This window comes from Tympanuchus pallidicinctus, unplaced genomic scaffold, assembly GCF_026119805.1.
Source record: "Tympanuchus pallidicinctus isolate F22 unplaced genomic scaffold, pur_lepc_1.0 scaffold1, whole genome shotgun sequence".
Lineage (NCBI taxonomy): Eukaryota > Metazoa > Chordata > Aves > Galliformes > Phasianidae > Tympanuchus > Tympanuchus pallidicinctus.
The window spans coordinates 21595167-21619535 of record NW_026294618.1 but is presented as its reverse complement, the minus strand read 5'-3'; the positions used below and the strand labels follow the sequence as shown (position 1 = coordinate 21619535).

Sequence of the window (24369 nt, the reverse complement as noted above, 5' to 3'; positions counted from 1 at the left end):
ACACAGCAAGATGTTTCTTCTTCCCAGAAAGCAACAACGTAGAAAATCGAATTCAAAGTTATTAATGTAACAAGCTGAAAAATGAAAAGGAGAAATCTAACATTTCAGACCATTTTATATATGGCACAGGAAAACAAAAGGACAAGCTCTCAATTAAAAATAAATCCCTGTCAAGTTCCCTTTAAATCACTCCGATTAGTACAAACAGGCTTGACATATACACTCCCCTGTACCGTCTATAGGGAATAGAGAGAAATATTGCCTCTGTTCAAACTCATAAATTTGGGGATTTTATGGAACTACGTTAGGTGCTTAAAATACAATAGAGAGATTACAGTCATTAGGTTAGATCAGCTGCTGTAATTACTGTGTTTAGGTAATGCAGGAGTCGGGGTGGTGGAGCTCCTCCACTCAGAGTGCAAAGCCTCAGATGCATAGCTGTAGTCTGGCTCTGTGGGGTCTGACAAAGCTCCTGGGACCCACAGGGCTTTGGAAAGTCACAGTGACTCTACCTGAGTCTGCATGGAGCCTGAGGCAGCAGCCAGTGATCTGTGCTGTCTTTATCAGGGTAAGGCAATAATGCAGTGGACAAGGGAGAATGTGCTGAAGGCCAATGTTTACCTATATGGCTTCCTGTTATAGGATGCCAGGAAGGAGAGAAGGGATTCTTTTGTAGTGACAGTGACTGTGGTGCACAGCTATTTGGCCTTATCTATGTGCTTTGATGGGAAGAAATTACTGCCTGTTTAACTCTGTGAAGAAGGCACTAGTTCCCAAAAGCCCAGAAAATCCTCTGAAGAATGGCAAGCGTCAGGAAACAGTAATCTAACAAGGATGAGCCAACACAGCTGTATCACACTGGAGCTTCTACAGAATGTGCTGTGAGAAGGGTTAAACAGTGGCTCCTCAGCTTCAGCATGTTTACTTAAACAGGGCAGCAAGAAACCATACAAGCATTTGTTTGTAACTAGACCCTGACCCATACATGGAAGGAGGTTTGTGACTTTGTAACTGTTCCAGCACAACAGACAATATGATGAAACAAAAGTGAGAACCATGACCTGCACTTGGACCTGCAGCAGTAGAAGAATCTCTGCAAAAATGTAATTCTCAGATTAGTGCAGACCAGAAATGAGGAATCCTGAATTCAGGTTAGTGACCTTTCTGGTTTAGATTCTTCCCTGGGGATCATTAGGACTGATCAGAGGTAAATGAGAAGTGTATACAGAGAGCAGCGCTGCTGCGGGAACTGTGCACATCCCAGCTGTGTGATGCCGGTACTACCACCTATCAGCATAGCATCACTGTCACGAATGCCAACTTGTCCCGAGACATTGCTAAAGAACGAATGGATACGGAGGCCCCGTCCATGCAGTGAAAATTCTCTGGTCCCACTTGGAAGCTCGGGGAAGGCGTGGAAGAGGAGGAGCGGCAAAAGGGGGGAAGGGGCGGCCACGAGATGGCAGCAGTGCCACGTCTATTTCGGCAGCTCACCGGGCCGTAGGGCTTTTTTCACTGAGAACTGCAACGTTTAACCATAAATACGAGCTTATTACAAAGTCAGCCTACCTCGTTCAGGACCCATTCACCACCTTCTTGCAACTCACAATGAGAAAACAACTTTGCATATTTCACCACGAAAGAAAAAAACTCATCATAAGTGAAAAATTACAACCTTGAAACTAGCTTTCCAAAGGTATTTGTGGCTCTTTTCCTTCCTGTGAGCCTTTGTATTTTAATTACAGAGACAGGTGAGTGTGAATTATACTGTTAGGCCCAGCGTGTGGTGGTGGTGGCAATCTCTGTGACACTGAATGGTTCACCACGAGGTCTTGCAGATTTCTGCACCCATACCACAAGCTCATGGAACCAACATCATGGGTTTGGGATGATGCTGGAGAAGGCACTGTCTGATGCTGCTATGTACTAGGATGGGCTGGTTTTGAGTGTTTAATATTTTTAAAGGTTACTTAATGGCAGAAATTTCTCTTGGCCAAAGGAGCCATTGGGCATGGCAAGGTAACAGCAAATACATGCTCCTCAAGGAGAAAGCTGAGCTGGCTTCTCACTTTCCCTTAGGAAGTGCACCTCGCACTGATGAGCAACTTGGACATGAGCAGCCGGGCACGTTGGGACCCAAAAGCCTCCCTCCCTCCAGTACGGAGAGAGAGTTCGAAGGGATCCCCACCCCAATTCCGCCTAACATCCGCACACACGCACGGGGCTGCTCGGGGAGATGTGGATGCGGCGGAACCCCCGGGGGACTGTGGGCAGCTGTGGGGTCGAAGGAGCTTTGGTCCCCAGAGGCCCGCGGGGGGTAGCGGCAGCCCCGAAGGTCTCGCGGGGCGGCTGCGGGTTCGGCTGCGCATCGCCGGCCCCTTCCCCTCTCCGTGGGAAGTGATGGTTGAGTCCGGCGGCGGCGGCGGCTGCTCCTCGCGCGGCTGGCAGCCCCTCCGCCGCGCTGCCTGCGCCGCGCTCTGTTCGATCCCTCCCTCTCTCCTCCTCCTCCTCCTCCTCTCCCTCGCGCTCCCCGCAGCCCTCTCCCATCGCCGCCGCCGCCCGGCTTTCCCCTCCGGCGGCCGTGGCCGCCGCGCTGCCCGCCGCTCCGGGCGCGCCTCCCCTCCCCTCCCCTGGGCGGGCGGCGGGCCGGCGCCGGGGCTCCGCGGGCGCCGAGCGGGGCTGATGCTGCGGGCAGCGCGCAGGCAGCCGCCCGCGCAGTCCTGCAGGAGGCGCCGGGAGCCGCGCCGCCGCTCCCCGCCTCTCCTCGCCCCGCGGTGCTGAGCCGGCGCCGTCCGCAGCCCCGCCGCCGCTCCGAGGACTCGGTCGCAGCCCAGGAGAGCCGCCGGGGGTTCGGTGCGAGCGCGGGTGCGTGTGGAATAACCGGAGACATGACTGCGTGGAGGAAATTCGAGGCTCTGCTGGTTTTCTGCGCGGGGCTCCTCGCTGCGGCTCAGGGTAAGATTTGGGTTTCTTGCATTAGGGGCTGGATTCGCGCAGGCTATGCTCACGGCTTTACCCCTCAGCTCATCTCGGCTCGGCTCGGCTCAGCCGCTCGCATGAGCTCTCCCTCACCGCGCTCCGTTCCGCGCTCCCAGCCGCCGGCTCCCAGAGCCCCGGCACCTACCCCTGGTCCCCTTCCCTCCTTCCCGCCGTCCCCCGGCTCCCCGAGCGCTCTCTGCCCTCCGGCCGCTCCCCGCGGGGACCCTCAGCCCCGAGAGCCGGGAAGCAGCCGCCTCTGCGCCGCGAGTGGAGCTGCGCGCATCAGCTCCTGGGCAGCTCCGGAGTTTGCCAACACTTCGCTCACCACACATGCCCGAACGCCACTCGCCACCGTGCGAGGAGAAACAGTCCCCGCGCCGGCAAGTTGGCTTTCTCTCTCCTCTGCTCCGCTTTTACCCAGCTCACAGGGAGCGCGGAGTGGGTGTCGCGCAGAGCCGCCCCCGGCCGCCCCCACTACCCCCGACTTCTGGGATTGTGGGAGTATGCGGGGCCGGGGTCTCCCCGCGTGCCGAGGGGAGAGGACTCCGGGCCGCGCGGGGTCTCCCACCCCCGTCTGGGGTCCTCCTTAAAATCAGTGCGGGGAGGGAGGGAAAACGAGGGTGAGGGTGACAGCAGAGAACTGGGTTACACAACTTCGAGGCTGGCCTCAGCCCCATCGCTGCCTCAGCGCTGGAGACAACAACTTCCCCGATCGGTATTCACTTCGCCTCCCGCGGGTGCGGGTGCGCGTGTGAGGGCGCGGGCGGCGCATCCCGCAGCGGCACCGTCCCCGCAGCCCTCCCCTCCGCCTCCGGGAGCACGGTGCGTTCCCCCGCGCTCTGCGCTGCGTGCGACTCCCTTACCCCTTCCGCGGCGCTTCGCGTCGTCCCCACCATTTTATTTTTCCTCCCTGCTTTTATCACTGTCACGCTTTATTCGCACCGTGCTGGAGTGGGGGGTGGGTAGGACGCCTGGCGAGGGGCGAGGCTGCAGCCTTCTCCCCCGGGGCCGCGGTCCCCGGGCAGCGCCGCAGCTCCGCCCGAGCCCCACCGCTGCCTCCGCTCTCCGCCGGCTCTTCCCTCGCGAGGTGCCCCCGCATGGCCCGGGGGGGCCACATTCGGTGTCAGCGCCGTGCCCGAACTTCGGCTCCCGGTCCCCCCCCGGCCCGGCCGCCCCGGGACGCGCCGCAGCGGGCCGACACCCGCGGTTCATTTGTTAAATACACTGTGGCTGGTTCTGTCGTTTGACATTTAAGTGTTTTCTTTTCATGGCTGACAGCACATATGAAAAGCTGGAGGCTGGATCATGGTTATTCAGCGGAGATCCGACGTGTTTTGCTTACATACAAAGGCTTTGCCAGGAACATTTGGGCACTGCCTCCGATGCTGCTCTGCAGAATGTAATTATACAGCGCTTAATGTGGAGCAGCAATACACCTACTTAAGGGCTACAAACTGACTTAATATTGAAGTCAAACAACAGGTAGAAGGGGAACCAGCGGGGACATTTGACATAATTCTTCCCCATTTACCTTCCCAGGCAATTGAGCGCAGGTATCTATATTTAGTCAAATGTAATCCTGAGGCTGAAATTACATTTATAGTTTAGAGAGTGAAAGAACTCCTTCCTTTGGAACACGGAGAGCCTTCGCTTCCCAGAGCACACACTGCTTTAAAGAATTGATCCCCAGGACTCCCTGTTTACTGTCCCCTCAGTAATTGAATAATTCCGTAGGGGCTGCAATAAGAAATCACATGGGCTTTGGTTTGTTTGGGGATTTTGTGATTAAAAAAAAAGAAACTACTATTTCTGGAGGTGTTGCCACACGTTTTCTCTTATCTGTCAGTATAGGGGGGGTGGGCTGATTTCCACAGTGTTCCTCACCACGAAACCAAATGCAAACCCTCTGCTGCTGTGCAGTTGTCTGTAACTTTTTAAAGGAATAAGAAAGGATGAAAATGAACATACGTCATTGTTCCTTGTGGTAGATCCAAGGTGCAGCTCTATGAGTATTTCCGTGGTGGCGTTTTGTCACCTGAGTATTTTGAAAAGCCTTTGGGGGAACCTTCCCTGTCTGTTATGCTTCAGAAATCGCTGGGAATCAAGATGGGGTGCTGTGCAGGAGCCCCATGCCTGGAGCTGCCCCATGGAGCAGTGATGCTTTGCACAGCAGCAGCAAACGCTCGGCTCTGCACTCAGATGGCCATGTGTGTAGAGCCATTTGCTAATTGTAATGGGCTGTATCCTTGCAAAAGCAAACATAAAAACTCATGGTGTACTTGAGACACCAGATATGGCAATGCCATTTTTGGTAAAAAAAAAAAAAACAAAATAAACAAAAAACAAAAAACCACCAAGCTGCTGGGGAGGAAATGATAGATTTAGACTGAGCTCAGACTGAAATTCAAGATTAATGATTAAAATATCTTTCTGCTGTGATCTGAGATCTGCTGTTTTTAGTAGAGGAATACGTATTGCTTCATACATTCCGTAGTTCCAACGTATGGTTTTGAGATAATTTCCTGGGCTTGCTCCGATATCCAGTGAGAGCAGCTCCTTTGCCACCTAATTGCCTCTGACAAAATGTGCATAAGGCTTTATTTCCTGGTTCAACTTCAGAGGTATCATTCAGATTAATGGAAATAGCAAAGGAAACACATTTCTGTCTGAAATCAAATCCGCACAGTGGAAGGACTCCCACATCTATAGCTTAGCATTCTGTTGTGGTTCTTTTTTTCTTTCTTTTTTTTTTTTTTTTAAGAAATAAAACCCAAAACATTTTATGTACCTTCTGTTTGCTGCTCTCACTTTGTCAAAATAATTGCATCACGAAAAGTTACCACTATGTTTAAGGCCTCCTCTTGTTGAACTGAGAATGTTTCTCTCTTTTAAAGTCATGTATTTTCTCTCTCTCTCCTAAGCAGTGCTTCTCACACTGTGAAGCCGCTCTCTCTAGAGAGGCTCCATTCCTTTTCAGAGGAGGCTGAAACAATTTGAGTGAAAATGAGCTGGGAAAAAACAAATAAACAAAAGTTGGATACCCACTGCATGACTCTGTGCTCTGTGGGTTCCTTCTCCACCCCAGCTCCAGAGCAGTGGGGAAATGGCAATGGAAAGGCAGAAAAAGCAGCCAGCTCTGGCCACATCTGTAGTATTGCATGGAGATATACTTACAACATCCTTAACTCTGAATAAGAATATAAAGTATGGAAAAATTGAATACAATACAGTGCAGAACATAGCAGTTCAACTAGGATTCCCCAAGCAGTCCATCCTCAAAAACCATCTGTGAGACCTGCTGTCCCACTGCCCACCAACATGGGATTCCCAGCAGGTGGAGCAGAGCATGGTGTGAGAAGTTGCTGGTGGTGTGAGGCCATGCAGGCAGCAGCATGTGTGGATGCAGTGAGGTCTGTGAAGGCACTTCAGCATCTTCAGTGGTCTGTAGACAGAGGAAGCATGATGTGGGTTTTTTCCTATTTATTCTAGTGACTGTCACTCTCATGGCCTTTTACAGAAACGTGTGATTTTGATCAGGTGTGGACATTTTGAGTTTTAGGGAAGAAGAAGAATACATTTCTTTCCCTGTAGTCTTTTTTTATTTTTTTTTTTTCTTTTAAATTTTCTATACACACAGACAATCCAATTATTCATCTCTATTACTCCTTGTACGGTACTATCATTGTTTATGCATTGATACACACATGTTTTTACAAGTTATGTATGGGAATTTGGCCTCGGTAATACACACATTAAAGCTTCAGCCTCGGTGACTTCGGAACAGTCTGAAACTGAGTCAATGTTTGAAACAGAAATCAGTGCATTCAGGGAGAATCGTGCTCCCCGGAAGGTCGGAGACACCTCAGGGACAACCAATTCTAACTTTTGGAAGCCATGTCACTTGCACACCTCCATGCTGACATTGCTCTCATAGAATCATAGAATCACCAAGGTTGGAAAAGACCTAAAAGATCACCCAGTCCAACTGTTCACCTATTCCCAATAGCTCCTGCTAAACCATGTCCCTCAACACAACATCCAGTCTTTCCTTGAACACCCCCAGGGTCGGTGACTCCACCACCTCCTTGGGCAGTCCATTCCAGTGCCTGAACACCCTTTCTGAGAAGTAATACTTCCTGATGTCCAGCCTGAATCTCCCCTGCCGTAGCTTGAAGCCATTCCCTCTGGTCCCATCACTAATGACACGAGAGAAGAGGCCGACCCCCAGCTCACTACAACCTCCCTTCAGGAAGTTATAGAGAGCAATGAGGTCTCCCCTGAGCCTCCTCTTCTCCAGGCTGAACATTCCCATCTCCTCCAGCCTCTCACAGCCTTTCCTGTGAGAAGTAACTGCTGAGTGGTGCACTCTTATAAAGAAAACCTCCCGTGACTTTAGGCATACGACCTAATTCGTTTTGCTCTGATCCCTACTGACCTGCTGTGTCTCTGAAAATGTTGACATTATTCTGCTGGTGAACAGCTGTGAGTGTGCATGGAGCTCCCACAGCATGGTGCTGGGCTTTCTGCCACCGGCAGGGGTTGCAGCACTGAAAGAGGAACTGCTGCTTGAGCTGAGGTTCTGAAGCAGTAGCAGAAGTATTGGACGTGAGTTCTGATAAAACTTGAGCATGCAGCTGGCTTTCAGCCAGGGTCCTTGATTCAGAAGCTGGCCTCTAGCTGTCCATGTGGCTGCAAAATTGAGGAGATTCAAATTAGCTAAATTGGATGCTCTTCCAATTTCTCAGTGAGCAAAGAATGAGAATCATATGGAAATTCTCCTAATGTGTGTGAATCACTTTCTTCTGCTTAGATACTTTACTTTCTATGTCAGATGCAGTTTCCTTTAAGCCATTTTTATTAACCAGTAACTTTTGAAATAGGGAAAAATGTCATCGATGCCTGAGGAAAGCTGCGAGATGCTACTTTGTCCTCACACATCTTTGTTCTGGCTGGATGAAAGATTTCATTCAGCTCTATGACACTTCTATCACATTCAAGAAAATCTACACTATATTTGTTATCAGTATTTCTCTACGGAATAACTGCTTAAACAAATTACTTGGATTATTGCTGATGTTATATTGACACACAAAGGCAACATTCATCAGTTGCCTGCATTTAGAAATTGAACACTAAATGGAAACATGCATGCAATGAAAACTCTTACAAGAGTAATACTGCATCTTATTGCCAATAACAAGTCTGACTTGCTTAGAGAAAAACATTTTGTACTGCATTTCTTAGTCATTAAAAAAGAGAGAGAGAGAGAGAGAGAAAATGACAACTGTTTCTTGCAATTTTTACCTGGAGGGCACATTCGGTTAACGGATACAATCACTGTTATACTATTGATAATTAATCAGAATTCCTCTTAATGAAGAAATATCATCAATGATTGGACTTTACCAAAAGTTAAGTAAAAAAATCACAATTCCTTGCAATTATAGTGAAGTTCTAATTTCCAGTACAAAAATAAATCACCTTTTGTTTCAACTTCATAATTGTTAGATTCTTCATTTTATTAATACATGAGTGCATATGGTACTGAAATGGTGATTCCACCTCTTTCAATGTCATTTTGAAGTCATCTCTGACAAGGAAAACTTACCTTTGGACAGTAACGAGGGCTCTATCCTGCTGCAGTTAAAACAGAAATTCCTATTGATTTCGGCAATATTTGGATCAGCCACTGCTGAAATTGTTGGTGCTCCAAATAAGGCAGACACAGCAGATATTGCAGATAAGCAGTAGATCCAGATCCCATTTGATGTGAGCTCTGGTGGCCGAGCACTTCTCACAGTTTACACACAGGAAAGACCGATGAAGGAAAATTGGATGAATTCAAGCAGTCAATATTGCTGGTATTTAAAGCTTTATTTTTTCATGAGAATATTTTGTTTTTAAACATGATCTCCAGTATCTCCAAGTATGGCTTAATCTGTTCCTTGCCTTGCTTTCTCTTTTTCTTTTCCTGTGTTTACTTTTTTTTTTTTTTTTTTCCTTTAAGAAATTGTGGAGAACAATGTACAGAGATGCCTGTATCGTTTTAGTCTTTGGATGTTTTATGTCTTTCCTACAGTATCCCATGGATACTGAAGTACAGAATCATGTTCTGTATTCATGTCTCCATTGTACAGTGGCTTTTTGAAAGAAATGTTTGCAGCTCTGCTGCTGACAGAGAGCTGAATAAATAATAATGAATAAAACAATGTGTGCAGTGTTTGTTTTGCAAAGTGTTGCATCACATTTTGTCAGCATTTTAAGCATACCTTTTACAGCACCTTCACTTCTTACTCAGTTTCAAAGTGATAGCTTTTTCATGTAGATCTTACAAAGCATAAAATATTTCATATTTATTTTCTGTCTTCCTTGTTTTTAACACATAAATATATTTCAACACCTGAGTTGGATTTATTTTTTTTTAATCGAAATGTACCTACAGTTCTGTTGTTTGCAGCACGCCTTTGGTTGAGGGCAAATCTGGGGCTGGTAAGGTTTCTTTTTCTCATCCTATGGTTTTCAGATCTAATGCAACCAAGGTATAACACTTCATAAATTATAATTTTCTTTCTTTGACATGTTACTTCACTGTCATCTTCACAGAGAGAATGCAAATATTAAGGCTTCTTATGCAGCTGCTGAAACATCAACATTCTGCAGGGCACTGGGAACCAAAGTGCAGCCAGCATTGGGGGAGGTGTGATGCTCAGGTCCAAGGGTGGGCCTCAACACACTAGAGGTCACAAACAGGATATTTTCTGTACATCGGCCCAGCTGTGGGTTGGATTTAAAGCATCTTCACTGTTCCTGCAATGCCTGCTTCTGAAACGGACAGGGGAGCTCAACTCTCTTTGAGTTGAGAGTATCCAACACACATGATAGAGAGCTTAGGTTCTGAGTGCTGTGTTTGGGTTAGAGCTTGCATTTTAGAGTGCCCCAGGGCTCATCCTGACCTCATGATGTACACAACATGGATCCATGGGAACCAAGCTCCAGCGACCTGCTTTGTGCAGTGCAGCTAAAGGTGCACAACCAGCACTTATGTTGCCAGGGAGCGAGCTGCCAGATGTTGCAGGAATCTGTGTGAGACTGGGGAATCTGCCTTGCGCTTAACTTCAGGAGTGCAGGTGACAGTGACAATAAGAAATCAGGATAGAGAGATGCTTCTCAAAGCAGTACTTAAGAAAGTAAACAGCAAAAAGGAACATTTTGACTCGTTGCTATTTGTCTGGCCTGTAAAGATTCTTGTACAACAGTGAAAGTATCAAAGAGGTCATTTTAATGAAATTAAAACAAAAACATAAAGTTTAACTTAATTTTAGGCTAATTTTCTATGCTTGTGGTTGAGAAACCAGTAGTCATGACAAATCTCTCTGTTCTCAGTCATGTCTGTGGGATATCAATGCAGAATCTGACTGCTTCCAAGTGACTAAGTATACTGTTTTAGCTTTGCCCCAGCAGCCAGATTCTCTATTGGCATCCTGCTGATATTTCTTATAATACGTGGATTGAGTCATGCCAAGCATCTGGGGGGAAAAAGCTATTTTGTCATTCACTTTAAGAACCTCTGTACAATCAAGCAACTGCTAATATCGAAGTCATTGACCCTCTGCATTTGTAGACATCTCTCTTGAGAAATGAAATTGATTTTCTTTATCTCAGCACATAAATATCCCCAGCACACACCTTGACCCATTGTTTGCAATGTCTCTCACACTACAAAATGTAATGCTAATAGATTTTAAAAAGTCAGTGGTAGCAGCCATAGTAGCATTTTTACTGTGGGGTGTATCTGGCCATATCTAACTTTTTTCTGTATAAAACGTTTATAGGGAAGGCTTTATTATATTTAATTGAAATACATACAAACACTGACATTTTCCTTCCCCCTCCTCACCCCTCATGTACACAATGTAGTTAAAGTAGTGTTTATAAAGCATTCTGCTGTGCAGAACTAGTTAAGTCCTATAAACACTAGTTCTCATTTGGACAGTTTGTGTTGCTCATGTATTGGATTCTGACCAGCTTCTGACCTGATAGAAAGGTGGGGGAACTCACACACATGCACAAAAAAATAAATCTTATTAACCTTTTTGGTCTTGGAGTCTGACCTTTACTAGAGTCACATATCACAGAGAGACCTTGCATTAAGACAGGGATGCTGGAACAAATCTAATATTGATAAAGAGAATTTGAGTTCCCAGTCATTAATATGAAATGCAAATAATCACAGAAACATCTTTTGTATTGGAGATGAGTGGTACCTCAAGATCTCTGACCTCGCTGAAGTGTATCTCAGGCCACTTGTTTTCACCAGTAGTATAATTTATTTGTTTCTGAGAAGAGATCAACCTTTAATTGCTTTCTTTAGCAACGTCTAGTAAACAGGCTGATAGCATGGAGATGATCTCTGCAAACAGCAAAGAATTTCTTCAACTCATGTTGCCATGACAATTTAGATTTTTCCTGTCATCTCTTGAGAAGCTTCGAAGTCCTTTCTTTAAAGCAGTAATTCAGGGAATATTTTGGAAAATCAAGTTGCTCTCTTTTTCAGTTTTAGTATCATCTAGCCCAGCAAAGGGTCTGCCTGATCCAGTCAATTTTAAGATCTGCAAACAGGAACTAGTCTAAGAAATATAACATTTTGAAATCCCCTCCACAGATCTCAGTTGATTTACATCAGCAGAGAAGCTGACTTTAGATGTTATCAGTGTTATCAAGTGATTTAGATTTCATTTATTAGTGATGTGATAATATGAAATTGCCATCATAGAAACAATAACAGATAATGAAGAGTGGATAGGTCAGCTTATAATTGTCATTCTGATTTTCGTGACAATGTATTGTCTTGCAGATATTTTGAGGAAATCAGATTACAGAGGAATTATAGAATAAAAAAGGACTAACCATTTTATTTCTTTTACAGTTCCAATTATAACATTAGTTCAGTGAATGAGGAACGTAATCAAAAGACTGTTGTCTTAAATTGCTTAAATTACTATTTAAGATACTTCCCATATAAAATATGTTGCTAATAAACAAATTGAACTTCCCCTTTTTATTACTATTATTTTTATGTTTATCTCACATTAAATTAATTGTTTTGAAAATATACAAAACTAGTCCAAGTTACATTAATCTACTTCTTATGGAAGTAACTTATTGACCTATGGAGGTATTTCATTGGTTGCTGTTAGCAGTGAGGAAAACGGTAAAAGAAATGGAGATAAAGTGAAATGCTGCTGCTTCTACGGGGTGAATAAGTTTATCTCTAGTGAAGACAAGAAAAGTACCTCAGTAGTAGTTTTCTTTTTAAGATGTTCCTGGCAGATGATGGCAACTGAGTTGGTGTAGTTTGTTTACTTCTTTTCCAATGGATTTGAGATGAGTCATATCACATTAGAAGGAAAATTGAGAAGATGTGTCACAGTAAGTTCAGTTTTCCTCTTTTTTTTTTTTTTAATGTATAACAAAATCATTAGTTTTTATTAAACTGAGTTTCCTAACTGCTTGTTTTAGGGTTGGTTCTCATTTTGCTCATAAATCCAAGTTTCTTGTGCTAGAAATTGTATATTCAGATCTTTCATTTCTGTGTGCCAGAGAGGGGGACTAAGTTACAACCTCCTTTCAGATGGCTTCATACATCTTTTTTGAAGTAGTAACTAGTTCACTGTCAAGCTACTTAGAGAATCATACAGAATCATAGAATCATAAAATGCCCAGGGTTGAAAAGGACCACAATGATTATTTAGTTTCAACCCCCCTCCTATGTACAGAATCACTAACCACCAGACCAGGCTGCTCAGAGCCACATCCAACCTGGCCTTGAATGCCTCCAGGGATGAGGCATCCACAGCCCCCTTGGGCAACCTGTTCCAGCGTGTCACCACCCTCTGGGTAAAAAACTTCCTCCTAATATCTGAACTATCCCTCCCCTGTCTTAGTTTAAAACCATTCCCCCTTGTCTCATCGGACTACTTCAGACCACAATAATTCAACCTCTATGAGCATGGCTATTTTTTGAAAATGTTTATATCCTATTCCTTCAGAGTGGGAGTTAAGGACTACAGGGTGGGACCTCAAGACTTTGTGTTGCAGAGAAATCTTAATTTCTGTTTTACTTCATAACTGTCTTTTTCACTGCACTTTACTATAACGCAGTGTATTCACAGTGTTAAGGTAAAGTGTTACTTACCTATATGAATTTTTGATAAAGATACAGATTCCTGGATGGCATACAGTTATGATACATCTCATCATACCCATGCCACGTGAAAAACAACACTCTTTTTTTTCTGAAATATCTGATAGAAGAAGATATCCATTTGTTGAATAAAAGAACATGTACATACCAAACAATTAAAGCACCTGTCTGAGCTCATTTTACCTCAAGACCAAATTTCAGTTTACGTTCAAAGAGACTGGAAAGGGGTTTGAAGGTAGTGTTTATTATTAAGTCTATATTTGCAGATATCTTTATTTTTACTTTATTTTCAGAAATGCTGAGCACCTGCAGTTCCCACTGCTTTAAGAAAAGATTGCAGATCTTAGCATTTTGTACTTAATTTTACACTCAGAATCACCATAATCTGAAGGTAATATGGTGCCATAAGAAGAATGGATTTACAACAGTGTACAGCATTAACTTCTGTTGTCTTCCAGGTAGTATCTGAATTAATTGAAGTTTCCCAATAATAATTCTCTAGAATTGTACTATTTTTTTTAGTAATGAGAATTTCTCAAGTGAAGTTGTGGTTTGTTTTTTGTTAAACAATTCTGTGTCTACAAAAACCCTGGATCTGATGTACCCAGGAACAAAATGTTTGTGATTGCAGAGTAAATGTTAAAAGCAGCAGCAAATAAAAATTTGGAGTGAAGCCAACTCATACACTATTGGCTGTATTGGTTAATGGAGGCTGTTGTCTTGGTCCCAGATTAAAACCAATCAGTTCCACCTCCACTTTATTACCTATGCAAGTATTCATCATTTTATACGCTCATCCCAAATTGATGGTAACTAATTACAGTTCTTTGGGATTCCATTTGTCTTGCTAAGAAGCAGCGGTTTGTAAGGGATGATGCAGAACTTTACAGTGCTGGTGGAAAAAGTCTTCCCCTGTTTCAGCACATTCGAATAGACACCAAGCTCCATTTGGTATTTTTGTGCATATTTCTGCAGATCGTAGAATCCATTTGCAGGATGGATTGCTTTGTGCAAATGTTTTGAATGTACTTTGTCACACAGCATTGGTATATACAGCTTTGTAAAGCAGAAACATTTTGTGCAACAGTCTCAACAGCAGTCTGCTTCTCAAATGTACTCAGTGACACTGCTGTTGTCTAGGTACTTCCCAAAAAGAGTGATGCCCATAAGGATCGCGTTCCCCCAAGGGGAAAAAATCAATTAAAAAAGAAACTACTCTTTGACACTGGAAAAATATTGTACTGCCTACTGTGAAAAAGTAGGCTACAGTGATGGCAGTGACTGTGTCAGGTGAAGGATGGGCATTCAGCACAGGGGACAGCATGGGCAGTTGATGGAAATAATTGTATTTCAAAGACATGCTCTTCAGTAGTACCACTAAGTAAGATTAGCTATCTCAAAAAAGAAGTTACATGTGAAAAGGCATGACAGCTTGTAATGGAGATTTCAGTCAGGATTATTATTTTTTTTTAATAAATCCTTACTCTTGTCATATGATGTCCTCCATTCATCTGTTTCCTAAGATATTTGGTCTACTATTATAGTTATTCTTTAAATAAGTGTATGTTATGCCCAGACATACTCACATATTGTGATTTATTCCTTTCTTTTCTGATAAATCCCAGCATATAAGTTCTCATTTCATTAAGTGTTGTATGAATACATTGGAAAAGGAATGGACAACGTTGTGAAAGAAAACTGAACTTGGGGGAATGTTATTTCCAGCATGACCAGATCCGAGCAATAAGATGTCTTCTGAAATTCAGCTCGCTTCAGCTTCATGCTGGGCATGTTGCTGAGCTGGTACATAGGCTCTACACTGACATGCTGATAATAATGCTTTCATTTCATAGTGCTGGCAGAACTAGCACCATCAGATTCGCAACATTAAATACTATTTGTCTTTTGTTTCCTCTTACTGTTTCCTTAACATTTTCCTTTTGCAGACCTTATCTTTCTTGTCACTCTATAATCTCCTCCTCTGCTGAAGGAATGTAAGATGCAGGATTTGTTGTGCTCCGTAGTGGCTATCTGACATTCACAGAAAGAAAAGCACCCAGGGTCTGATCTGTGTTGACTTGTACACTCTGGGCAACATGTGCTGAGCCTGAACAAAGCCACAGAGCATTCCTAAGTCCTGAAGAAGTAAGTCACGGACATAAACTGTGCTCAGATTGTGTGCAAGTCCCATGAATTTGCTTAAGTTTCAGTCTTTAAAAGAAGTAAAGGGTTTTTTGTTTGCTTTTTTTTTTTTTTTTTTTTTTTTTTTAATAGGAAATCTTCCAGTCTTTATGTTTCAGTATTTAAAAATGCAAGAATCTACACATCAAATCAGATCAGAATATTCTTTCTCTGACAGTGGTGATTAGCAAATGCGTAGAAAATGTGCAGGACAGAAGATATACAGACTACCTTCTATTTTAGCAGCCTCTGGTTCAATCTGGGGAAGTCTTAGCCAAAGGTTGCATCTATGTTCAACATCCATCAACAAATTTAAACTTCACAAAACTCTTCTTGAACCTATTCATAATGCAGAATACCACACTATTTTCAGACAATCTGCTTTACAATTTAATTCCTGCTGTGCAGAAAAGCACTGCATTTTGCTTGTTTTGAAGCTTCTACCTCCTCATTTCCTTGAGTGCTTCCAGCTATTTGGAAATGGTTCACCCCACTTAGAACTTTGGTTCTAATGAATAGGAAGGGGTGATGTGGATCTCTAAATTATATATTTTTCCCAACTACACCTAAAACTTCCATCTGGATATTGATGTTTGGCTCACTCCAAGTAGTACTAAAGGTATGATTCCCAAATGCATTTCCCATAATTTTTAACGGTAATGATTTTGTAGTCAATGTTGCTGATGCACTTAAAAGAATAATAGCCTGCATTTCAGTGCAAACAGCTGCTTTCCTTTATTCTACCTTCTTATTACCTAGATTTATTCTCATCGATGACATTTTGATTATTTGCTTTCCAATAGATTGTAAAGGCAGTACACCATGATTGTCTAAATAGCAATGACATTTAACACTTTTTGCCTTATGAGATATTTCTGGAGTGATAGAAGAGAAAATGCTTAGCAAATTAAGTCCCGATAAGGACTTTTTACAGCAAACTGGCTGGTTGGTGATCTGCTCTCCCATCAACTTTGACTTCCATAGAGTGGAATCAAACCAAGTCAAACCAAAGCAACACAAATAAATGTGTTTTTAAAAAGTATTACAGTAACATGAGGCAGAAGAAAACAGAATTTCATTAATGTTAGCAAATCTCCCATTACTGATCTTGTTCTTTCTTTCTGAAAGACTCTTTCATTTCCACAAAAGAGAAATTTCTGAATATTTCTTGATAGAGTCTATTCATGAAAAGAAGACATTAATTCCTCCTATCCAGTGCAAACAAAAACTTTTTTTTTAGCTTTGGAGAGCTGATCAGAACACAGGTTTTAGAGAAATGACTGGAAAAGGATATAATGTATCTGATATACTACAATCTAAATTTCCAGTGAGATGAAGGAAAGTTTGAGAACCATTTTCATGGGATAACAAAACTTTTCTAAAGCAAGGTGCTTTTTTTTTTTTTTTTTTTTTTTTTCCTCTGCTTGGTTAGAATCAAACATTTATTAAAATGTAAGAATACTTTATGATAAGAAGCAGATTGAGTTTACAGATAGATGCTGTGTTTAATTAGAAAATAATGACTCATTTTATGTCTCAGTACTTTAATGAAGACGTAGGTCAATTGTAAACAACAATGTAATCATTTGTTTATAAGGTAAACTTGTCTCTTTTAAAAATTACTCTCTTTACGGTATGAAAAAGGTCCCTATAAAATACTTTAACTGCTTTTATTGAAGGATCAGATGTTCTGTGCAGTTGATTTTGTAAGTAAGCAAAATGGTGTTTCTTCAGAGAAGATTATGTAAAGAGATTTTGTTGATAAGCTATAACATTGCTTAGATTGGTGTGTAGCTAATCTCTCAATAACTGTCTTTTCTTCTTTCTGCCTAGAATCACCTTTGGTTATTATAACAATATATATCTTAAAATATCAGGTATAGCATAGTAGGTAGAGCGTGCAAATGTACATCTGGAAATTTCAGACAATAAATACCTGCTGATTATACTTATGCAACATAGTATAACTTATTAATTCAAGAGCTAGATCTAAAATATGTCAAACTCTTCATTTCCTAATTAATTTCATGGATGTTGAGGACACTCAGAGCTAAATAAACACACATAAGATTTTAAGCATCAAGATTTCCCTTTATTGTGAAGATATTTACATCTAATACTTAGATTACTGAATTACCACTTAACAGCTATGTTAACTCCAGAAGCACTCAGACTTATACATGCCTTTTCCTTTCATTAGAAAATTTTTGTTGAGGCTTAAATTGCATACCTGATCATTCCCAGAATGCTTGTGTCTTATATACATTTGTGTAGTACGTTTATTGAACAGTCGTTGGAATCTCCGATACAGCTGTTCTTCCATACGGATAAAACTATTAAACTCTCCTTAATTGCACCTGCCAACTTGGGCCTTATATGAGATATTCATATTGTGGAACTACTGTCCTTTTATTTTCCCACAGTAGTGAGAGTAATATAACTGTTGGAGAACTTATCTTGATTATGGAATACCTACATTCAGCTTCCTTAAAAAATTACTTTCTCATCCATTTTTCAAGCATCTACTATGAAGCCCTAGGTTCTCCTCTGTTGGTTTTGTGATGGTTTCCTGTAAAAGTTTCCTTTGGATGTTGAAGGTTTGGGTTTCAAACTTCACTTAAAGTAACTCAGTAGGAGTATTAAAAAAGCTGCTGAAACAGTACCTTGCCTCCTGCTGGTCCCCTCTTAGTCAGAGAGCGTTACTCGCCACATCAGTGATAAGTTGGATTTCTGTCTTGCTCGGTGAATATTCAATAATATGAAAAATGCAACTGGAAGAGGCCAATCCAGAATACTGCTTTGGAGTTCATTTGCCAGTATGCATGTAAAAGGTAGGTGCTGCAGTATCTAATTGCAGCCCATTTGAGGGAATAACCTAAAGCTTTTATGATTGGGGCATTAAGAATCATCATGTTACAATCTTTGAAAAAAAGCTACAAAATGTAACATAAATCTCACAAAGAAAGGTATGTATTATCAGTGAGATTGACTTGCAGTTAATGTTTATGGTTGGTTTTTTTTGTTTTTTTTTTTTTTTTTAATTATCTCTCAGAGCTGCAAAACCATTTGACTGATGAAGTATTTGCCACATCTCTACTGACATCATCAGTGATATCAGAGAGTTTAGGAAATTTAGGCCTTGTCTTAAGGTGTCCAGTTACCATAGTAATGAATATAGCATAAATACATGTGTGTACTTGTGTCTGAGAGAGAGATAATTGCAGCCATGTGAATCTATTGTGGAGGTAGTTCCATAGTTACCTTCCATAATTCCTCAAATTTTGTCCATTTTCCTAATCATGTAAAAAAATATTTCCTTTGCTTTTAAATGCAGGTTTGACTGCAAGCTGCTGCCACACGGGAAGATATGTCTGAAATACTTCAACCCACCCCACTGAAATGCTGCAGCTTAAGCCTGTGACCTTGAACTTAGACCAGGGAGTTCTGATATACAGGAGTGATGTGCTGGCAGTGTATTGCATTGCTTATCAGCTGCAACATTACATGGGTTTTCACCTCAAGGCACAGGGAGTCACGGTAATTGAGACTGGAGGTCACAGATGTGTAAATTTATCACAAAGTCCATTTCCCTCTGGAGACACACTGCATTTTGGCTCTTTGTAAGTGAAGGAGTGAATCTGGAACAGCTTTTGATAGCTATCCCAGCTTTCTAAGGATTAGAGAAGCCTGCAAAGCTTCTCCCCTCCTCCATAATTGCAAAGTGAACAAAATATTTTGAGTTTTACCACTCTATTGACAAGTGTACCTTACTCTCTTCTACTACGTGTGATAAAACACACATTCTCACAGAATAAAGAACAGTGTGAAAGAAGTATTTTTAGTAATTTTCACTTTCAAATCTAAATCTGGCTTTGAAAATATATTTTTAAACAGTTAGTGAGGGTCCCAGAAGGACTGAAAGACTATTTACTGACAAACTAAGAACATACCTGCCTAGGAACAACTTCTGCCGCTGAACGAAAGCAAGAAAATCTTCTGTCTTCAAAAAAGATACAACAATCCAAGAAACTCTAGATTACTGGATTTAACAAGAGTTGTCGGAAAAATTAAACTACCATAAGGAAGTGTGAAAGAACAGCTTGAAAATCAGTTTGATTAAGGATAACCAGCATAGATTCAGGCAGGGGAGGTCATGCTTAACTAACCTGCTGGAGTTCTTTGAAGATATTGCTGCCACTGTAGATAAGGAGAATTCAGTAGATGCAGTCTACTCTCAGCCTTTGACAAAGCACCACATCTCAGATTAATGGCTAGGATGAATCATCATGAAGGCAAATAAATTGTTGGATGGAAAACTAGTGAAAATGTAGGCCACAAAGGGAAAGTCTGGACAGAGTTTGCAAGGAATCAGTGTTAGGACCTCTGTTGCTCATGATTATGTACATCTGAATGCAAGTGATGGGGTGAGAATTTGTAATGAGACTTATGGCTCATATGGGAACAAAAAAAAAGCAAAAAGCACAGAGCAGTGAGATCATATATAAAAGGAAAATATCACTGATATAATTTGGCTAGCAGAAAAAAATAAGTAAAATACACAAAACTTAAGCTAAAATCATAAAACAATATTAGGAAATAGTCATTAAATAAAACAACTATCTTATATATTGAGCAAGAAAAAAAAAGGGAATTACTGAGGAAATAAATTGAAGCCACCAGCCCATGTCAAAGCAATATTTCAAAAGGTCAAAAAGATGTGAAGATGCTTTAGAAGACAGAAAGCATATCAAAGAAAGCAAAGAATGAAAGAGTGGTGTTAGCTTACACAAAATCGTAGCAAAAGTTTCTACAGGACATGGTCTACAATATTGTTAATAGTTGTTCAGGAAAATAATATTTACTTCCTGAGATTCATTTTAAGGAAACAAAAGATAAAAGGTTTCAATAGATGAATTGTGAAGAATATTAAAGAACTTTGGGTTGCTTTACTGTAAACTAGGTAAATATATGATATTTTTATTGAAGTAGGACCCAGGGATTCAAGTCGAAATTAAGGTCCTATTGTGTTTATGCATGCAAATGGAAGACAGAACTTTCTTGTGCCAAGAAGCTTATAATAAAACAATTACATAGACAAGGGAAAAAAACAACACATAAAAAACACAGTAGTGTATCCAAATAAGATTTGTGCCTGGACTGTGATCTGGGATTCTCATTTTATGAGTCTCAAATCTGTATCTTATATAATGAGTTTCATTATTCTTTTATAGGTATAAGGATTATCATTAATATAGGGTAGAAAACCTAGATGAATATGTTTATATATGTTTTATATACACTTACACATAAAGCAGAAATAGGAAACACTTGTACTGCATTTGTACGGGTTTTAACCTGCTTACTGATTACTCCAAAGGCCTCTACTTAAATCTGGCAAAAGTTAGATTAATTCTAAAGGGTTGTATTATTTCCAAAATATCTGCACTCCAGTAAGAAATAAATGCAATTTTAAAAAGGAAATGAATGATATGCATAAGTAAACACAACAATCGTTTGCTTTTATGGGAGAAAAGTGGGGAAAACAAGATGAAGTACAATTGATTGAATGGCTATTTGTTAATTAAGACAGACTGCATCTCTTCCTGAGTTTCTTATGCTTTGAGGTTTGCAAGGAAAGAAAAATATTCTCAGAAGATGAGCATTTTCCCCTAATTATGGAAGGATTCTTTGCTGTATGACTCAGAGCTTTGAAGTTAATAAATTCAATCTTTTCTTTAAATATACATTCATTCCTTTAGCTAGGATTCTGTCCAAAAAGTGACGTTGCAGCTAAAACACCAGTACCATGGTGCCTAACTTCCAAATATCTGCTCCCCAAATTTTAAACAGAAGTCTGTGCAAAGCTTTACTTCTTGTGTGAGTATACCTAGGCACCTTGAAATAGAATCTTAAATAGGCATGATCAAGGAGTATAGGGCAGCAGATTTGATGACTGCCCCCTTGCTTCACTCAAAGAGTTTCACTCAGTCCTGTGAAAAGGAATTCTTTCTTTCCTCCTAGTTTCCACAACTCATCTTACAAGCAATCCTATTCTATTGCTAAACCAAAAGACAGACATTCTTTGATTTTAAAAAATAATAACAAGATATTTGGAATATAATAATATCCCTCTTCCATGCTCTTCAATGCAGTACAGTTATGCCTATGGTCCTCACTTTGCCACTACACCTGCATCTCACCTGCATCTTACAGTTTGGTGCAGAATGAAAAGAGGCTGCCCATGGTAGCACTCCTTTATCAGCCAAAACAAAGACAGGCAAGATTCATAGACTCATATAATCATAGAATGGTTAGAATGCTTAGAAGGAACCTAAATACCATGCAGTTCCAACTGCTTTGACGTGGGCAGGCCTGCCACCAACTACATCAGGATGTCCATGGCCCCATCCGACCCGGCCTTGAATACCTCCAGAAACAGGGCATCCACAGTTCCTCTGGGCAACCTATGCCAGTGTCTTTTGATTCTCTTGAGTAAAAAAATTTCTACTTTTATTAATGAATACCTTGCAAAGCTTACATGCAATTAATATGTCTATGCAACAGACAGCATGAAGAACTTAATTTTGGATGAGGTGTTCAGGGACATGATTTAGCAGAGGTGTTGTGGTTTTGTGATTTTTTTTTTTTTTTTGTTCGTATTCCACATCATAACATCACATAAAGCAGTGGAAGTTAAAAAGCTAATGTTCTGGTTCCCTGGACTGCTGTTTCCAGGCTCTTGTTTCTCGGAGGGGGATTCCCCAGAGAACTTTGCTCCCGGAGGGGGAAGGTGGAGCTCCTCACAGGTCTGCAGACTCTTTCTTTGCTCCTGGCAGAAAAGCACGTACTCCCTCTGCAGTCTATAAGGCAAGGCCTTGGTTTTGGACATTCTCCCATTTTGTTTAATTTGCTGGCCTCAGTTCCAATTGTGTTGTGTTGTACTGTGTTATCTTGCATTCTGAGATCATGTTTAGTAAATAAACATTCCTCCTCACATTGTTGCTGCTGCTCTGTTTTTAGATCCATCTACTATCTCCCTATCCTTCCCCCTTCTCCTCTCTCCTGGAACTGCCTCATTGGTCACAGGCCAGGCCACATCGGCCTCTAAACAGTTGACACTTCTTTTTTTCTCTCTTGTCTATTTTCCTGGGCTGGTGGACCTGTGGGCCTGCTGTCCCCCTGTCACAGACACAGATCTAGAGATAATTCCGTGATGGGAAGGTTGTTAGAGTTAAGGTAGTATGGTTAGGTTGTGGTTGGACTTGATGATCTTTAAGGTCTTTTCCAACGTGAGCAATTCTGTTATTCTATGATTCAGGGTTGTTAATTCCTTGGTCAGGTATTCTCCTGTTTAGCGGTGTCTGAGCTTTTATTTTTCTTTATATGTCTAGGCTCATATAATACACTCCTGGACTTTCAGTTCAAACAAGTCCCACTCAGTGCTAACTTTGCAATGGTGTGTGAATGAAAAAGCCTGAGTGAATGAAAATATTGTTTTCCAAAGAAGCCTCAGTTTGGTGATGGTTCTGAATCATTTCATCTACTGTTGGATTTGCAGTCACTGATGATGTACATACAGTGCACGGGGGAAATGCAGGCTGAAGGGAGGGTATCTACAGGAACTTAGGTCAAGGAGATATTTTCCTCTTGCATCAATCCTGATCCAGCCTTATAGAGGGCACACAGTCTTCCATTAGGGCATGCTGTACTCAGATGAAAACAATTCAAGACTGATATGGAGGAGTTAGGAGGATAACATTGGTATCCTAGTGATGTAGTGGAGTTTCCTGGAAAGTTTTGGGCTCTAACATACCTGCTGTGATTTAACTCCATCAGGGAACTTTGTACCACACAGCCTCCCACTCACTCGCCCCCCGTGGTGTGGAGGAGAGCATTGAGAAGGTAAAATTGTAAGAATTCATGGGTTGAGATATGGACAATTTAGTAAAGGAAAAGCCATGCATGTAAGCAGAGTGAAATAAGGAATTCATTTACTGCTTCTCATTTGCCAGCAGATGTTCCGCCATTTCCTGGAAAGAATGGCTCATCACACACAATGGTTTCATGTGGAGACAAATGTTATCTTTCTGAACATTGGCCTCTTCCTTCATTTCTCCAGTTTTTGTTGCCGAGTATGATGCTATACGGTGTGGGGCATCTCTTTAGCCAGTTTAGATCAGCTGTCCTGGTTCTGTTCTCTCCCAGCTCCTTGCTGGCAGGGAAGTACAAGAAGCAGAAAAGTCCTTGTCTCTGAGTAAGCCCTGCACAACAATAACTAAGTAATAAGGGTGTTATCAACACTATTTCCATCAAAATTCCAGAACACAGCATCATACAAGCATCTACAAAGAAAACTAGATTGATCTGAACCAAAACCTGAGCATCTTATAGAGATGTTTTTACATTTTTTATATGGAATTCATTGGAAAAAAACACAAGCATCTGTGTTTCCAAGATGAGACAGATACAGCTTTTAGGGTAGTGATTTGGAGGTTTCTGTTGCAGTCTTCTGAGTGGATTCCTAGTGGGCTCACGTTTACAGGTAGTGAAAGATCTAACCCTTCAGCTAGGAAGAAGCTGGCTCAGGGTGCAAAGCAAAGTCCCACTGCCCCCCCAGAAGCAATGCTGCCAGCCACAGCCACACAGTGCACTGAAGCCAGCAACAAGGTCAGCAGCTGGGGAGGATGCTAGTAGGGATGCTGGTGGGGAGAAAACCAGCAGCCCCTCACCTAATTCCTTCCTCCAGCCAAACTCTCTAGCCACCCTTCTCATTCTGCTTCTTCACCATTCAGATGTCCCAAAGCAAGTGCCAGAATAACTTAGAAGAAAACATGTAGACTAAAATCATATTTCTGTTGAACTGCTGGCTCTGTTCTTCCTTCTCTGTTATGAGATACAGAGTTAGAGGGAGGTCTCCAGGTGTGATTTCCGTCAAAGTTAAGGACCTGATTCTTATTAGCCCACTTTGATTTTATTTTCTCTATAAACACAGCAGGAATTTTTGA

General features: G+C 41.7%; 1 protein-coding gene across 1 annotated transcript in view; it reads left to right on the top strand.

The window, feature by feature from the left end:
• The first annotated feature begins 2738 nt into the window (after positions 1-2738).
• CSMD1 (CUB and Sushi multiple domains 1) overlaps positions 2739-24369 on the top strand; it is a 984784-nt gene continuing 963153 nt past the window's right edge. Inside the window, exon 1 of the mRNA XM_052696996.1 lies at positions 2739-2955. Within this exon, the coding sequence (XP_052552956.1) occupies positions 2889-2955 (67 nt within the window). The 5' untranslated portion in view covers positions 2739-2888. The remainder of the gene's footprint in view (positions 2956-24369) is intronic.